The 18,784-nt window shown below is 39.4% G+C and overlaps 1 protein-coding gene and 1 long non-coding RNA gene across 3 annotated transcripts in view; one reads left to right on the top strand and one right to left on the bottom strand.

Moving 5' to 3' along the window:
* CFAP58 (cilia and flagella associated protein 58) overlaps positions 1–13,319 on the bottom strand; it is a 61,792-nt gene extending 48,473 nt beyond the window's left edge. For both annotated transcript variants that reach the window (XM_062601950.1, XM_062601951.1), the window contains exons 1-5: positions 13,308–13,319; positions 10,571–10,846; positions 5,536–5,681; positions 3,580–3,736; positions 954–1,148 (exon numbers count right to left, since the gene is read on the bottom strand). In XM_062601950.1, coding sequence (XP_062457934.1) covers positions 954–1,148; positions 3,580–3,736; positions 5,536–5,681; positions 10,571–10,846; positions 13,308–13,316 — 783 coding nt within the window. In that variant the 5' untranslated portion in view covers positions 13,317–13,319. The remainder of the gene's footprint in view (positions 1–953; positions 1,149–3,579; positions 3,737–5,535; positions 5,682–10,570; positions 10,847–13,307) is intronic.
* Positions 13,320–14,970: 1,651 nt separating this feature from the next.
* On the top strand, positions 14,971–16,753 carry LOC134155070 (uncharacterized). The gene is made up of 2 exons (XR_009961419.1): positions 14,971–15,743; positions 16,165–16,753. It is a non-coding gene; the product is annotated as an uncharacterized LOC134155070 (long non-coding RNA).
* Positions 16,754–18,784: the final 2,031 nt, after the last annotated feature.

Below are 18,784 nucleotides of genomic sequence, written 5' to 3'. Positions count from 1 at the left end.
TTGAAAGGGACTATAAAGAAGAGGAAGAAAGGAACAGAACCATGAAATGTAGGTATCTTATTTTAAAAAAATGTGATTTCCTGGCAGATCATGGAGCTGCCCTCAAAAGCTGCATCAAATGAGTGATATTCAGAGAAAAAATCAAGCCTTCTCTGTACCTCTTTATATGAAGTATTTTACTAGGATTTTTTGTTGACAAAAATATTGTCACAGACATCTACCTTCACAAATTCAGGTACCTGAAGGGTAAAAAAGCTACAAAAGTAATAAATTTACAAGATACACAAAACTCCCAAGGTAGGACTGGTTTACAGTGATGAGATCTCTCCTGCCATTTACTGAAATTGCTTCTCTGAGAGTTTCTTAAAGTCAGGGGAAATGGACTGAAAACCTTGAAATTCAAACACTTTAAGAACACTATGTTAGGGCATTTCCAGATAAAGTTTTTAGAAACAGAATGGAGAAAATCAATCAAAAAGGTTTACGAAGACAGCTCTCTGCCCTTTCACGGAAACTCTTCCACAAGCTTGAGAGATAGATAAAAATTATTGTGACAGAGAAGAAAGAAGGGGTTGGAGATGAAATGACTTTTTTACTAATGCCACTACAGTCAATCAGTGGCAAAACTGGCAATACACATCAGAAATTCCACCTGGCAACCTCCTGTTACTATCATTAGACCATCCACACTCTTCACAGACTGTGTCTCATTTGATGTGATCTTTCCAAGATGATCTCTTACAATATCATTGTGATCCACTACTGATTTCTGTGAGTAAATCTATCTGAAATGTCAGCAAGCTTTACATATTTATTTATTAGTAAATTAATATTTATATTGAAATAATTATTTGTTAAAATGTAGTGACTTAAATTAATATCCCTCCCTCTCCCTTTCAGGAAATTATTTGAGCAGCTTAGACCTGACACATACAGTGTACCATGTACCCTACCTTCTGCTCTTTTAGGTTCTGTTCCATTTTCAGTTGTTCCTCTTTATTCCTCTGTATATCTTGCTGTAAATTCTTTATCTCAGTTTGCTTATCATCCATTTCAGCTAGAAGATTTTTCAGCTCCTTCTCTAATCTTTCCTTTTTTCGAGTCTCTCGTGTTACCTCATACTGTTGCACCTGGATGTCTTTCTGCAGCTGTAACAATAGACAAGACAAAGGTTTTGAGTTCTGCTGCCTTTTATTCCAGAAAACAAGGCCTCTCACCTCTCCTTTGACTGTGCTTAATTTTGAAAACAACAGCTTCTGTATTACTGTACCCACTACTCCATGTAATATGCCAGATCTTCTCAGAAGAAAATATGTTCTCTAGAGGTTGAGCAAAATACCCTGCATGAGGGAACCTATTCAATGATGACAAGAATTTATTAAGCATCAGTCAGTTCATCTACACAGAAGGGTCTGACACAATTCAGACAAAAAAGCATTCCTCTGTACATGTATTTTCAGTTATAAGGTATTATAAAGTGGCATTTTCTGAATGCAGCATTAAAACTAATTAGGGCTTCATATTGTACTGCAAGGATTTTTATTTTTCTATCTCACCAGCAGAAACACTTATTATACTGATATTAAAAGAAAGAGAGAGATGTCAGACCAGTGTTCATTTTCACAACTGCTCTCAATCTTCTGTTCTCAAAGTTCCTCTGTGGGAACTTTGAAAGAGGAGCTTCCTTTCATATTTAATAGACTGTCTTGTGACACTTGCTCTCTCCCTCCCCAAAAATGTGATGGAGCAGAATCAGCAGAGAGGAGACACAGGGGGTTGATCCACATGGAAATTTTCAGTTCAGCCAGGAACCCGCAATTGTAAGATATTCATTGCTTAAAGTTTCCTCTCCTTCTGAACCCACAGATGAAAAGTTGCCAGAACAGACACAGTCTTTGATAGGATCTTCAGAAAGACATTGTCATTTAAGCAGTCTGAAGTGGAGAATAATTTCTCGAGAACTGGGAGAATGGGGGGTAGTTACAAATACTGTAACAATCCTGTAAATTTAAGGGCTGATAAAGTGAATATCAGAAGATTAAAGCTGGCAAGATCCAGTAAGTTTTGATGGGAGTTTCAATCCTCTCTCTTTTCTCCCATGCTCACAATTCTGTCAGAAAAGCAAAGATTTATGTTGTCTTGTAATACACTCCCAGCCATCTGCTTTAGAAACAGATGCTGTGCACAAAACATAAACTGATCATTACTTTCCTATATGTGATTAATAAAAAACTGTAAATTAAATGCTGCTTCTATCTCTTCTCTGTCCTTCAAGCGTTCTTTTCTGCTTTTCCTTTCTCCTGTTGTCTTGCTCCAGCCCCTATTTACATTCTGCTTTAAATTCTCTTATTCTTCATTATTGTGTTTTTATATTTTGTGTATCAATCAGAATTCTGCATCCCGTCTTCCATTCTTTTCTACTTTCTTTCCACTCAGTGGCCATTCTATTGATCCTCAGTCTTCCGTATCTCTAGCTGCTGTACGCATTTAAAAGAAGCTGTACAGATTGATCACTAAAGTAGAACTGTCTGCTCAGATGGTCAGAAAAAGAGAAAACCTAACTTAAAAAGGAAATAAAAAAGTAAAGCTGAGATGGAATATAGAGACCTCATTGCAGCCTTCCAGCGTCTGGAGGGGGCCTATAAGGATGCTGGGGAGGGACTCTTTATTAGGGACTGTAGCAATAGGACAATGGGTAATGGGTTAAAACTTAAACAGGGAAGTTTAGGTTAGATAAAAGGAAGTTCTTTACTGTAAGGGTGGTGAGGCACTGGAATGGGTTGCCCAAGGAAGTTGTGAATGATCCATCCCTGGCAGTGTTCAAGGCCAGGCTGGACAGGGCTTGGGTGACACAGTTTAGAGTGAGGCATCTCTGCCCATGGCGGGGGGGGAAGGGGGTTGGAACTAGATGATCTTAAAGTCCTCTCCAACCCAAACCATTCTATGATTCTACAACTCTATAATATGACTGCTCCCTACAGGTAGTGGTGATGTGAAAAATTATTTAAGCTGAAAAACAGTAGGCAGGAATCAGTGTGAAGAAGAAAGGAGGTCTCTAACCATTAGAAAAGTGATGTTCTAGAAAGCTTCCCACAGAAAAAAAAGTAGGGGAGGTTTAATTAATTCAAAGCTTAATTAGCTTTGTCATAATTTGATGCATTCTTAAAAATGATGGTATGGTGACCACTGCCAACAGCAAAGAATCTAGGATCTCTATTCCAGGTCTACATTTTAAATGGTTCTTTGAAAGCATAATGATTTACAATGCAGAAAAAAAACCACAACATCTCCAGTACTAAAGATAACTATGACTCAGGCAAAGGAACCTTGGCTTCATTCACGCTGCTGGGAAGTTATGGAAGCAGCTGGTCCATGACATTACACTTTGCAAAGGACATAGCTTAGAAGTAGAGAAAAAACATAAAAATCATTCACAATAGACTCCTTTCTGAGCACTACTGAAAACATTTGAGATGTGAAGGAACAGGTAGTAGCATACTAGTCAATGGAGACCAATTGCAAGTGTGGAGAATGGTTCAGGATAAAGTCTAGAGTTACCACCTGGTGATCTGTACTGACCTGCTTAATAGATTGATCTGCCTCAGTTTTTGCCTTCTCCATAGCCTGCTGCTGTTCTGTGGCTTGAGTTAGACTTTGACGTAACTCCACAACTTCTGACAACAGTTGGTCTCGCTCCTTTGTTATGTCTTCTTTATATTTTAGCAAATCCCAGACTCTGGAAGCAAGGAAATAATAGTCAAGCAGTGTCACAGGCCATTTCTGCTCTTCCTGGTATGCCAGAGCAAGCTCTTTTTCGAGAAACAGGAGTTTTAAAGTAATTTGTTTCATTTTAAACTCCTTTTGGATTAAGGCTCTGCTGGTCAATTGAGTTATATGCTGTCTACTGTCAATCAACATAGGTAGCCTTAAAAGCTAACCTAGTCCAATAAATCACTCTTTCTTGTAATAATTCCTTATGGGTATGAAGAAACCCTCAGTTTCCCAAAAAGGTAACAGGGAACAAAATTCCTTCTTCTCTGCCTATTGCAAAATTACTCAGGGACCAAAAATGTCACATTATTGTAACCAGTCTCTCTGCAGATTACCTGACTGGGCACCTAACTAGGGTATGTCTTACAGTACCTAATGTAAGAATAAACCAGACTCCCCCTTCAGACACATTTTCAATCTGAAAGAAAGTTCAAGCAGTGTGGGCTCAAGCTCAACCTTAAAAAACAACCTATAGTTCTAAAAGACAATAGCACTTTCAGCCTTATAGGGCTGAAAACCTTCAAAGGAGTTGTCTGGCCCATGGCCAGACAAGTCCCCCTGGCTTTGTCACTGGACAAAGTATTTAAGCATGGAACTAGCAGGAAACACAGAAGGAACTTTAAGAAGCAATTTTAAGTAGGCAGGTCTCAAGCAGCCTGGGCAGCAGCTGGAAACGGTAAGCAGCTCCTGGCTCTTGCAGGAAAATGCTACAAGCAGCCAGAGAGCTGCTTTTAGACAGAGTTATACTGGGGGAAGGCTTAATGACCAAGCTTTTAGATCCAAGGAAACCTGTTACACAGGCCCAGAACATTTCAGGGACAAAAGGTGAAGGAGTGGATTTTTCATGCATTCAGCTGTTTTATGTTCTGGCATATTCCTTGGGAGGGAAATGTTTGAGCACACTAAAGGCCTTACTCATACACACAAGTCTTGTTTATGTGGTCAGGATACACAGTGCATGGGGAGATGAGCATGGCCCATATATATCCTGAATGCTTAACATAAATACCTTATACAGTGAGAGAATTTCAGCCCAGAACCAGCCAGGTGAACCATCAGCAATCTCCACAGAAAGTGCACAAGTCAATATATTTATCTCATCTTTGAGTTTAGACTTAAACTTACAGCATAACCACAGTCTGAGGATTTGATACTACAAACACTAACTTTTAGAGGACTTTTGAGCAGCTCCTGAAGTTCATTATTATTTGTGTGCTGTAGCAGCCAGAGGCTCCACCTGACACTAAGTCCCTCTATGTATAGATGTTCAGTAGAAAAAAAACTATAGTCTTGAAAGTATGTAAATATAAAATACAAATAAGAATACAAACAATAATAACTGTTGTAACAAAGCTGGGAACAGAAATAAAGTCTCCTGCTTCCTTGACTTATCTACTTGACCCTGCAGCCATCATGTGTAAAAATCTTGACAGGATCCTGTTCTCAAAGACAGAGTATGTTGAAATGCTACTCAGATAAAACAATATGACATATACTGAGAAAGTGCATAATATTGATTTTTATTTGATCTCCCAGATTAATCCAACACTGAACGAATTTGCTCAGAGCCTGATTCTGTACTTGCTTACTGCATACACATGTAGACCAATAAATGTGCAGTCCTGAGAAAAGTAGAAGGCAGGAAAGACCTCTCTTTCTTTTTCCCAGTGTCTTTGTAGTGGGTAAACAGCTAACCAGAACAGAATGTAGTGTAGAATGACAGAAAATCAGATTAGGATTTCCCCCTCGCTGAGGAAAACTTACTTGCGGTCTTGTCCTAGGGATGCTTCAGATCCTTTCTCTGAATTACTTAGGCGTGCAATTTCCTCTTTCAGTGAAGCAATCTTCTCCTTTGCTTTCTGCTCCTTTTCATAGGCTATATCCACCATTTTCCAGGCCTTGTCAATCTCCTAGGAATGAAATTGAAAACAATTACACAAATTAAATTGTGTTGAAAATGAACAAATTAATTGCCTTGCATTTTAGTTAATTAAGAAAATGGATTTTCATGCCTTTTCATGATTTTAGATTCACAAAAGTTTTCCTTACTAGTTGCCTTTTCATTTGGATGAGGTCATAGCAAACACTTTGAGACATACAGACTATGTATGTCAATTTACATCACAAAAGCTCTAATACATTTTCTTTAACACACAGATCTGAACATTATCAAATCTCACTCTACAAGGTTATGGTCATGTCAGACCCAGTAGTACCTAAAAATTTGCTGAAAATTCAGTACCCACAAAGGTACTATCTACTTAAATGGCTCACTTATGTCTGTACAAATCTTATTAGATGCTATGACAATGAACATTCAATTTAATTAGGATGAGAAAAAGATGGTACTCTGGGCTTTTCTCTCCCTTTGTTCATTTTCATCTGTGAGGACCTAGTGTATTTTTAACTGTGTATTTAGACAAGTTACGATTCTTACACCAAATTTCAGCACATAGAATTACTTGAATGACAGACTCGTGCACTTCTCACAAGCCCAGGGCTGATACCCACAAACAGGATAGAACAGGATAGGGGAGGAGGGTTCACTCAAATTTTTTAACTTCCTCTGTATCTCTCTCCTTTGAATAAGATCCTTAAAAGTCACAGAGCAGGCTTATTCTTTGCCAGGTTTAAACCAAGCTCTTATCAGTTCTAGAATCCTGTGCTAAAAAAAAAAATGCATAAATTCAGAACTGGACTGGAAGAAAAGTTCCCAGAGACTCAGTAAATAATGAAGACACTACTTGTGACACTAGAAGTCCCTGAGCTGCAAATCACAGCATGATGTCCTCTCTCATGCTCTTTTCTCAGCTGGCTCCTGGTGGAGTCCTGGACTTAACGGACATGTACAGATTTAGACTCCTAGTGTGGCTGTGCAGCTCTATATTAGCTCTAGGGTCTCCCCAAGCAGAGCCAGATAGAAGCATCATTACATCAGGCCATAATATGCTTTTCAACTCCTATTTGCATCATACGAAAATGGGATAGGGAAAAAAACTTAAAACACCTCCACAGTGAAGTATGTAAAATAATTTCATTTATATCAGATTGTTTACAGCAATTCTCTATTGAAATTAACATATCTGGTTCTAAAAGAACCCCATTTAACATTAAACTCAAAATTATGACACCTATACTATGGTATATTGTTAATATATTTATTGAACTCTTTAAAATCAAATGTAGTACTTAGCTGTTTACTGCCTAAATTAAAAATTTAAGCTATTAAACTAGCAGAAGTAACAGGATACTAGAATTTGCTGAAAAGATAACACAAAATGTAACATCTGTGGCCTCTTCAAACCGGAAAGGGAATACATTTTCCTTTTATTTACTCAACGAGTTCAGCATATCCAAATTTGAGAAACCATCTGGAACTTAAAGATCAGGAATGTTTGTTCTTCTTTTTTTCCCCACCCTATTAAAGAGTTAGGCAGTGGACTTTACTTGTTCAGAAATTCTGAAGGAGATTATAGTCAATTAAATTCACTACCTAAAACCAGTATTTTCATTACTCAGTAAATTACTTAGCTCAAAATGTAGTTCAAAAGATGTGCTTTTCACTTCTGCACCAAGCATATTTAAACAGGTTTAAATATTAAACTTTTGGTTTATACATTTTGAGTTCTAATTTCCATTCAAATGCAGCAATGATCACACAGAAAGTATTAAGTATCATCTCGTAAATATTAAATTTTCCATTCATTATTATCTTACATAAAAATGTTCAATTATGAAATTGAAATAAATGCACACTGGGCTGAAATAACAGCATGAAGATATCATCTTGACTGGCAGAATAGCACAAAATATAGCTGTAAACAAACGGGTTTCAGATTTGCCAACCAATAAGAGGCAACCAACCTTTCTCTAGAAAAATGCAAATGGAAAATAAGATTAAAGCTGATTACTTAAATCAAAGCTTCCTGCTGGCTGATTAGACTGTGATTAAAATTGGTGAATTAAATCATTATGATTGGAGTTTTGGGGGATAGAACTGGTGAATAAAATCAATATGACCTCTGAGAGTTCTTAATGGCTTCAGCAACTATTTTATTCTGGTGAATATTCACAGCAGAGATCACTGAAGTCAGTGAGGCCATTCAGATAAGCAGTGATTTCAAATCACCCCAAGCTGTGCTTTTTTAACTTTGTCTTGCTTTTGATGGGTAAAAATAATCTTATTGAATTTATATTGATAAAACCAATTTTGATCAATAAAGTTAGCAGGCACAGATGATGGCCCCATTAACAAGTAAAATGTAAATAAGAATTTGCTACAGAGTTTAGCATCAGCAAAACTGGGCTTCTCTGTAATTGTTTCTTGGTTGTGTCTTTTACCTTGAATAGAGGATCAGCAGAGAGCTTTCTTTAATTTCAAAAGTAAAGAGGAGGAAAATTTTGATGGTGGAAGCCTTCATTGCAAAAATATTCACACTATTACTCAGTGGAGAAGGGAACTGAAAGAATGCAGTTTGTCAGCATCACTGCATAATTGCAGTACATGGTTAGATAGGTAACATGCTTTGCAACTTGCATATAACTAAAGACAGAAGTCCACTGGATGTTTGCAGTTAGAATCATCCAAAAGTTTTGTGGAGAAGGACTGGAACTCTGGAAATTGTGAAGCAGAATTCAGAAATGTGACAGCCTTATTTTTTTTTCATTAAGTACCCCAAAAGATCACACCAGTTTCACTGCTCAGAAACTGAGAACTACTGAAATGGTTTCTTAGTGTATTGGATTGATCCCCCTGGAAATTGGGAACTTGGTGATTCCAAGCTGGGCAATCCAAGCTCCTATAAATTCCCATTCTAGCATTCTTCCCATGCAGCCCTGTGGATCAGTGTCCCTATCAATGAAAAAAGAGAACTGTATTCCCTTTCTGTTCAGCTTGACCCTTTGCTCCTTTGATGACTGTAAACAGCAGACTGTTATGTCCAGTTTATTAAAACTATAAACCAGAGCACTGAGCAACCATCAGGCAGTTAACAACTATTGATTATTAGTGACCTGGGTCCTACCAGCCACTGATCTGTGTAGTTAACCCCTGTCCCTAAACAATCATACTAATTACAACCAGGCTTCACATGGGGAAAAATTTTGCTTCTGCAACTTGTATTTGTATATGAAACAATGACCTAGAAGAGGAAAGTTGTATACCTTCAACCCTGATGATCCATCAGGTCCCCAAGATTTAGGGCCTTAATTTGAAGGAACTATTCCATTTTGACAGGAACAGCCCCACCAGGATTCTCCCAGCTTTTATAAATAATGAAACAGAGGAACAGATTGTTTGTTTAATTTAGCACTGAAGAATATTATCTTTGCTATTTTAGCACTTGAACTTGCCTCATCACTTGCCTTGGGCACTGCAAAATACATTGTTTGAACATTAGTAAAATTGTAGTGAAATACTACAGCTGTAATGGAACTTCCCTTCAGAAAGGAGAATAATGTGAAATATGGAGAGTATACCAAACAAAACCCCAAAACATGACATTTAAACATTTTAAACAACATCCAAATAATTCCTGAACATTTAAGGGGAAGACTAATTCTCACAATCAAACTGAAAAAGTGTCAGTGCTCTTTACTTGGCCCACAGAAAACCACCAGAACTGATATCTTGCCTGAGCTTCAAATCAGCTGCTTAAATTGGAAAGGCTCTTATTTTTCCTATTCTTCCCTTCCTCAGTTTTATGACATTACTAAGACAATGTCTCCTCAGCTTGGGAACATCTTGAAGGATTGCCTCTGCTACTGCTCACACTCAGAGTATTGTCATGTAATAGCAGAAAGCAAATTAGAATGATCATTGTGGTTCCTGACACCCTCCTACCAGGTTTTGCTTAGCAGCAGTGAAAAACAAGATTTTCTATACAGTTTTCCTCCTTCTCTTTGAGCAGTACCATGGGCTTGTGAGCTGCAGCCATAGGATGACAACATCCTATTTAATAATTACAAGGACAAGAAACTTCACTTCAAAGAACTTCTATTTATGTAGTGCTCATAGATCACTCTGGATTGTTACACTGAATTTATTTTACTGGAACAAACCACTTGATTGTAAGGCATCGAGGTTTCTCAACTAACTGCTAAATTAAAGCCTAAGTTTTTAAACTATCAGAGGGGAAAGTGTTCAAAATACAGTCTTCTGATCATTTGGCAGCTTTATGTTTCTGCTAGTCAAACCTCACTGTAAGTCTAAAAAAATTGACTGTTTTTAGTGAGTGAAACACTCTGATTTGACAGAGTTCAAATCAATAACAAAGAACACATCAGACTCAATTGGCAAAATCACATTGAAATGCTGTAAAGGATCCCTATTAAAAAACCAAAGAGTTGTGAAACATTTACTTAGGTGAGTTGATGGCACTTCCCTGGTCTACAACCCATATTTCAGCAAATAAGTAATTTTTTTTAATGTTTTGGCAGCAGCTGACATCCAAGCAGCCCTTCAGAAATACTAATGAATCAAAACCTGTATATTAAGTTGAAAACGTGCTATTTTACAAAGGGGAAGTTTATACAAAATTATTAGTGAGTACCTGAAAGCTGATAAGGTTGGTTTAGTGCAAATAAACACAGAATTTGACTGAGACCCATAAAAATTTCCAGGCTGAAAAAACAAAGCAACTGATTGCAAAGCAGAGAGTAAAGAACTGGACATGCCAGCTCTACAGCTAGTCCTCCAGCTAGTTCTCTACATAAAGAAAGTGTTCTGTAGATGTATGTCTTATTACCATGCTTGTCTTTAACAATTTCAGATCATTTTTAATTCTATTCAAAATGTTACCGTCTTCATCGATGATATAGTACTCCGATCGTCTTTAGAGAGCTTTATGAGAGCAGCTGCTTTAGATGAATTCACCACAAGCTCAGCATTCAGGCTCCTGCATTTCTCCATGAGACGCTTTTCATTTTCATGAGACTTTTTCAGAACAGTATGGAGCTTCTCATATTCTATTCGGAATTTTTCCAGAGCTTTATCTCCCTTAAGCTGATTGATGACATCTTGGAAGTCTTTCTCCAGTGCTTCAAATGCACTTTCATCTAGACATGGTTTGGAAGACTGAATGAAATAAAAGAGATAATCAACAAATAGGAGGAATGGAACATTTCAGACCCCATGTAATGGCTTAACCCCAGCCTGCAACTAAGTACCACACAGTGCTCACTCACTCCCCCCCATCCCAGTGGGATGGGGAGGCGAATCAGAAAAAGGTAAGATAAAAGATAAAAACAATTTCATATTTGACATAAATTAAATAATAATAGTAATAATAATAATACTATAAAAGGAAAAAGAGAGGAATCAAATCCAATACACACAACAAAATAGCTCACCACCCACTGACTGATACCCATCCTGTACCCAAGCAGTGATTGATGGCTCCCAGACAACTCCCCTCAGTTTCTATACTAAGCATGACTCTCTGTGGTATGTTGGCTTGGTCAGGTCATCTGTCCTGGCTGTTCTCCCTTCCATTTCTTGTGCTCCTCCTCACTGGCAGAAGATGAGAGACTGAAAAGTCTTTGATTTAGGGTAAACACTAATGTGGAACAATTAAAACATCACTGTGTTATCAACATCATTCTCATAATAAATCCAAAACACTGCACTGTACCAGCTACCAAGAAGAAAATCAACACAGCTGAAACAAGGACACCCCAGAATACAAAAAGACAAGATACTGAATGTGTAACAGCTGCTAAGAAATCATAACAAAATTTTCTGAAATAACAGTTCTCTTGCTAGCATATGATACACATACTGCAGGCTATTTTTCAAACAGATCTCCCCTGATTTTACTGAAACTTCTTGTGCTTTCACAGAATTGAGTATCATAACTACTTTAAAGATAGGGCTATAAAATATCATTGTGATAGTGTTTGAATAAGACATCGACTATTCAGGAAGCCCAGTATTTTAGCCTCAATTCTTCCCAGTTCTCTACACCTAAAGTCTGATGACTTTATGCTTTCTATGGAGACGGTGCCAGCAAACCACTTGCAGATAAGTGTGTCTGAAAGCTCCAGTAACGCCAGCGCATGCCAATCCTTCCTCTGTAGGAACTCATAGAATTACAGAATCATAGCATGGTTGGAAGATAATCCAGTTCCAATCCCCCTCCCATGGGCAGGTACACCTCCCACCAGACCAGGTTGCTCCAAGCCCTGTCCAACCTGGCCTTGAGCTCAGCGATGAGGCATCCACAGCTTCTCTGGTCAACCTGTGCCAGCGCCTCACAGGGAAGAATTTTTGATCTAGCTCAGTTCTAATATCAAATTTTGCCAGCTTTGTTGCTGGACACCAAGTTCCACCAATATTTTTCAAAACAGCTTAAAATAAGCCTCCATTATAGCCTTCAAAAAACACATTCATACCAAGAGGCAGCAGTATGGCAACTTCTATGGAGTTAGCATGATCTGCTAAGCAGCAAGGCGAATCAGCCCAGAGGGTGCATCATACTGCCACAGGACGCTGCTGCCATTATTCAAGCTTGATCAAAACTGACTGGAACGTCTCTATACTATGAAATTGAAGTCTAGTCGTATCTTTACAACCATACCTCTGAGGAGGACTCACTTGGATAGGCAAATATATCTCCTGCTGGTGCTGGCTGCGGATGTATGGCAACCCCACCTCACAGAGGACATTCAAGGAGATGCACAGCTCAGCCTTAGAAATCTGCCCTCATATCTGCACCCACCCCCACCCCCCCAAAGCAATAGACTGCTATTTCAAGAATGGTTCAGGCCTTTACTCACTATTTGAACATAAATGGTTTAAAGTGTGGGAATTTTCAAAATTGAAAAAGTCTAAAAGCAAAACAACATGTTTATTTCATGTTTGGGAGGAAAGGGAGGGGAATATGTAAACTCATGCTACCTGAAATACCTGAAATTAAAAAAGTAAAATCACACCTTTACAATTGAAAGGTCAGGCTATGAGACACATTGTGGCAGAGGCACTGGTTGCAAATCCCTGATCCCTGCCAGGGACCTGATTTGAGGGTTTGGGGTTTGTTTTTCTGTCAGAAACTTCAATGGTAAAACAGCAAAGACAACTTGAATGTTAAACCCTGGGCTGCTGCCCGCATGGAAGGGCGATCTGCCTGACATGAGCAAAGCTTAGTGCGCAACCCCTCCAAACCTGCCGTGACACTCACAGAAATTCATTTGGGCTGCTACTTATTTCACCTTCCTTTCAAGCATGAATCCTTCAGTTCTGACCACTTTTACATTTGTGATCATAATTGGTTTTAAAAGCAGTAACAGCATATGGGGAGAGGGAATTACACCCAAAATCTTAAAAGCAGCAGGTGTTACTACAATTTAAGTGTTACTACTGCCTTGTACCAGCAGCCTGATTACTCCTACTTTGAACACAGGACATAACTGAGCTCTGCTCACAGAAGTAACTCGGCACTTAAGCATGGTACACAGATCCAGATGGTACACAGACGATGTTGTTGGGGTTATTCGGAGGCACAAAAGACAGGCGGGGAGAGGAGGGTGAGAGGGCTCACCTCAGTCATGCTGCCGGCTGGCCGCGGGCAGTGAGCACCGGAGTCGCGATCGGGGCTGCTGGAGCTACGGCTACCCGATGCCGCGGGGGAGCAGAAGCCGCCGCGTCGTATCGTAGCAACGGCGGCGGGCGGGGCCGGGCTGGCTGCTGGGGCCCATGGGACCCGGAGCAGGGCTCGGGGCCCTGAGGGTTCCAAACTGTTGCTGAGAGAAGCCCCTCAAGGCACGGAGGTAGGCAGGGTCCTGTGGAAGGTGATGAAAGAGGGTTTGTGAGGGTTTGGGTAGCAAATTGCGTTTAGAGCATGGTTTCTGACATTTCGTTGCACCTGACTATTCACACTCTGAAACATAGTTCCAGTCATTTCAAAGCATGCTTCTAATAAAAAAAAAATCAATAAAGATCCTTTTCTAAATTTTGAACTCTTCTTTTTCCTCATTTCCTTCTGTACTGATGTTTCTTATGAAATAAAATTACCAGGAAGGTGATCATGATAAATTCCTTGATTCTAGGATTTCAGATTCTCAAGAGGACCAAACTTTCACACCTTTAAAATAAAACAGCTGCAAGTGTAGAGAAATATCATAGAACCACAGAATAGTTAGGGTTGGAAAGGACCTTAAGATAATCCAGTTCCAACCCCCCTGCCATGGGCAGGGACACCTCACACTAAACCATGCCACCCAAGGCTCTGTCCAACCTGGCCTTGAACACCGCCAGGGATGGAGCATTCACAACCTCCCTGGGCAACCCATTCCAGTGCCTCACCACCCTCACAGTAAAGAACTTCTTCCTTATATCCAATCTAAACTTCCCCTGTTTAAGTTTTAACCTGTTACCCGTTGTCCTATCACTACAGTCCCTAATGAAGAGTCCATCCCCAGCATCCCTTTAGTCCCCCTCCAAATATTGGAAGGCTGCTATATCAAAGGTATGATTTTAATGTTGCTATCAAAATACTGCTGGAGGAAGTGGATATGCTCAGAATTACAAAAAAAAATAATATCTATGATAAACACAAAATCCTTCAATTTCACATCTTAAGTATGTAACCCTGATATTTATTATACTCTCTTATGGCTTTAACAACAAAACGGGAGTGGAAACCTACGAAGGGAAGTAATTACCTTTGCGCTTTAGATTCGTGTTTGTGCTTCTAAGTAACAACACAAATGTGCCCAAAACCAATACCTATTTATTCCCACGAGGCATTCCCATGAGCTTCCTGATCTACTGGAAAGTATCCTTACTTATTGCCAGGGGAATGAATTAGATGACCTTTGAAAGTCCCTTCCAACAAAAAATATTCTATGATTCTATTCTATGTTTTTCAGACTTCTAGTGATTTATGTCCTGTGAGACCCTCTAAGGGTGACTGTAAAGGCTGTTCTTCAAGACAAGTGCCATTTGAGCTAAGTTCATTCAAATCTGGTAAGTTCACCATAGAGCTGCAGTGCAGACATAGTAGGGTGACTGTGTTAGGGGTCTGTGATAAAGTCATGCTAAAGTCCTTTTTTGATAATACAGCCACCATGCCTTAAAACATCACAACTCACACTGTATAGGTTTAAGTGCAACCAGGACACAAATCTGTTACAAGACTCAAATATTTACTTTGAATTAATTCTGCAGCAAACCTCTCAGCAGGTTCACATCTGAGAAGCTGGTCTAACATCAGCGCTTCTGACCTTAGCAAGTATTTTCTCTAACCTGGGACCATCAGGAAGGTGGAAATAACCACAGCAGCCATCCTGCAATAGTGTTGTGGCTGTCATGGCTGTAAATGATGCACTTATGTCATAGAGTGAACCTCTAGACAAAGTGAAGCTCCAGAAGTGGAATCACTTTTTAATGCCCTCTTTTAAGCTAATCCTACATTCCCAGCTCTGGAAAAACTTTTCTGCTAGTCAGTGTGAAAAAACTCTTACAGCCACAAAGAAGGGGGAAAAAAAGATAAATCACCTTAAAAGAAACTCAAATAAATCTCCATTAACAGGAGGGACAAGGCAGACCCAGAAAGTTTCAGTTCATTGAAAAGGCTGTTATTTATTTCCCTGAGTGTTTGACTTTGTTCAAGAGACACCCGTACTGTATGGTAAAGAAGCAGAATCACCTGCTTCATGAGTGAGTTTTGCATCAGTGGAGTACGTTTGTGTTTGTGCAGAAAGGGTTACTAGAGAAGAAATGTTTGCTCACTGATTTATTTGAGATCACAACCCCCAGGCAGTTAATTTAATGCATGTTTTAAACTGTAGTGGCATGAAAATGATAAACCATCGCTTCCTGACTGGAAGGATTTATGGGCTACTGCAGAGGTATAAATAAATAGAGTCAAATCTCATCATAACATCACCCAGGAGAATGCAAGAAATTTGGAGCAAGGACCATGACAGTACATGTCTTCTGGACAGTGTAAAATGAACCTTGTGGACACTGGAAGGTAACAATGAGAAGAACTGATAAAGGAAAGCTCGGGGGGAGCGGGGGGTGAAATATGCTTCCTTCCACACCACGCTGTTGTAGGGAAGGACATCGCTAGGTGGCACCCCACCACCACGGTGGTTTGATAAACTGCCCCCCCCCGAAAACTACTTTCAGCCCTGTCAATCTTTTCTGGTTTAGAAATGTGTTACAAATGTTAATTACTACATGAAGACACGATGGTTGGGTGAACATGTGTCCATGGGTAAGGTCCTCTGCATATAATTTTTCTCAGTTTACTCAGATATCATCAATGGGAGATTACCACTAAGGAAAGCAAAATTTGTCAAACAATTTACTAGCATTAAAATATAATTTTATATATATTACTACAGATATGATACATACGTACCTAACTGCAAGTCTTGTCTTTTCCCCAGTGATATGGAAATCCATCACAACCTCACAGCCTCAAACACCAGTGATGCTTCAGACACTGTCCGTGGGCTGATACCCTGTGACGCATCCTGGAAGCCAGTCTGCCTTCCCAGTTACATCACTTTTGCAGTATTAAAAGGAACAACAGCTTACTAAAATACTTCTTTTTTCCAGTGACAAAGAAATACTATGCAGTCCTCGATTACTTAATTATCTGATATTTTTACTACATCCTTTTTGAACATCCTCTCCTCCTGTTATTCTCCAACTTAATGATAGTTTTATAATGTGAACAGTCATTCAGCTTAAACTGGATTGAGACTTTCTACTTTGTTCATAAACATCAGCAACAGATCTCAAATAACTGTAACCTTTGATCATGTCTTGCATGAGAGTTGAGCCAATGATCTCAAGAGGAAGAAACATTACCATTTCATAAAAAGTTAAATCATTTTAATTAATAGAAACACCCAAATAAAGAGCTCAGTTCTGAGATGAAAGCTAAAGTTGACAAGCAGTTTGCATATAATGTACAATTACATGCTCTACATAAAAAATAAAATAGATGACAAATATGGAAAGCAACTAAAATTAAGTCAGTAATCCTGGAACTAAACTGGATTTATCATTCCCCACATGGCTTGAAACTGCCGAAGTTTTCTGTCACAGTTTTTCCTCCCAGTTCTGCAACGAGGATTACAATGGCTTGCCATGCTTGTTAGAAAATTTCTCCCTTTTATCCTTCTCCCAGCCAAACACGGGCATTCTCAAGACTGGAGGAAAAGCAACACTCTGTGGATCCCCATCACCATTACTGCCCACTGCGGGCTCTTACCACCAGCAGCATTATGGTTTATGCTACTAATCTGACCTACAGCTTTGGAGAGTGACAGGGGGGTGAGGGGGGAAACTCTTCCTCCTATGTATTTGGAGGCATAGTCTGCTAGAAGTGACCTCCTCCCATCCTGGTTGCCCAGCATTATTACTCCTTAGAAAGGTTATGAAGGAAAGCCTACAAGGTAACACGAACACACTTGGTGCTGTACAGCACTAGGATCTTCGGTGGATGACTTCTATTACCTGCTTACCAGTTCTGATCCATGGCTGTCTTCCCAATCATGAACATTCGGATACATTTGAAAATGAGCTTAAAATATGTCTTATGACACGTGTTCATTAGCAGAAACAACTTCCCCCCGTGCTTTCCAACAGCCTTTCAGTTTCAGCAGCAGAATCCAGGCCCTAATCTCTGATTCCTGTTTCCCTGTTTTCACCCTTTTAATTCTCAACCACCAAATCTTCCCTAGCTGAAAATTTTTCTGGCATCTTTCACTACTCGACACTTGAGTCCTCTGGGAGGAAGAGGCTATTAAAAAAAAATCTTAATACCCAAGGAAGGCTATAGAAATCACAGAGATTTAAGATATTCATAAGGTCAGGTGTAACGGGGTAGATGGAGACACCATATGTGAGCTGTGAGGAGGTAACTCCATCTCCCTGCACGATTCCTTGCACGGTAACTATGAGGTGTGAAATATTCATGGGTAGAGAGGAGTCCCCTGCTCCCTTCTCTCTTTGGTCTGCTCATATTCCTGCTGTGCTGGATCACACTGAGCTGTACCTGCTAGAAAACTGTCCTGCTGCAGTCTCCCTTAGGCTTACACAAACACTTGCAGTCTAAAAGGCCCCAGCAAGGCCTGACTCCAGCAAGATTGTCATTCCTGCTTTCTCTGTGTTAAATGTTAATATGATCCCTCTCTGTGCTCCAGGTTGGCAGCCATCTTCTGTGAAGGGGACAGCTGGAAGCTGTACTAAAACCTGTTTCACTGCTACCTACCCATGGCCTCTCTATTGTATCCCTATTCCCTCTTTGTAGAGCTTTTATTTACTGCTTGTTATAGTTAAATGAATATTGCTAGTTTTGTAATGGCTTAGAAATACTAGTGGAAAGAATAAAATAATTCCTCTATCTTCTAACATGTCTGAAAACAGCTGAGAAAGATGACTAGAATTTAACACTCAGGACAAATCTTGATCTTGTCCTGCTCCTGCTGATGGAATCTTAGAGTCCATTTTAGAAATAATATTATTATTGTATCTCCTTTCTGCTGCAGTAGCAGTCACATCACAGAGCCACAGATTATGTCCCAGCGTGAGAGGAACTGTGGTACTGTTACTCCACTGGTCACAGCTTCAGGTCCTGGCCAACATCTGAGTAAGGCTAGCGGAGCCTGGCTCATTATCAAATAAATTACTACCTTTAGCAAGATAATGATCTTAAGCCTTCTGCAGTGCAGCAATACTCAAACAATGAATCATGTGCTGGAGCTGTCAGGATATGTGCTTCTAGCTTTCCCTCCTCTTTCAAACTGCTGAACTGCATCAAAAAACCTAATACAAATCAAATTGAATGTGTCTTGGTTTGACTTTTCCATTTACATGTATCGTATTGTTATCATAATTTTATACCATCTTAGGTTGCACAGAAAGTAGATCCTGAATGGGATGGTGGATTTGCAATATAATCTGTTGGGATGCGAGGCTTTCTTTGAAAAATGTTCAGGCCTTATCCCTATATCCCACAGAAATTTTGCAGATGAATGTAAATTATAGTCACTGTAA

This window comes from Pezoporus occidentalis, unplaced genomic scaffold, assembly GCF_034315485.1.
Source record: "Pezoporus occidentalis ecotype Australia unplaced genomic scaffold, CSIRO_AGI_Poc_V1 ctg73, whole genome shotgun sequence".
Lineage (NCBI taxonomy): Eukaryota > Metazoa > Chordata > Aves > Psittaciformes > Psittacidae > Pezoporus > Pezoporus occidentalis.
The sequence above is the reverse complement of the archived record's forward strand: the minus strand, read 5'-3'. Positions and strand labels throughout refer to the sequence as shown.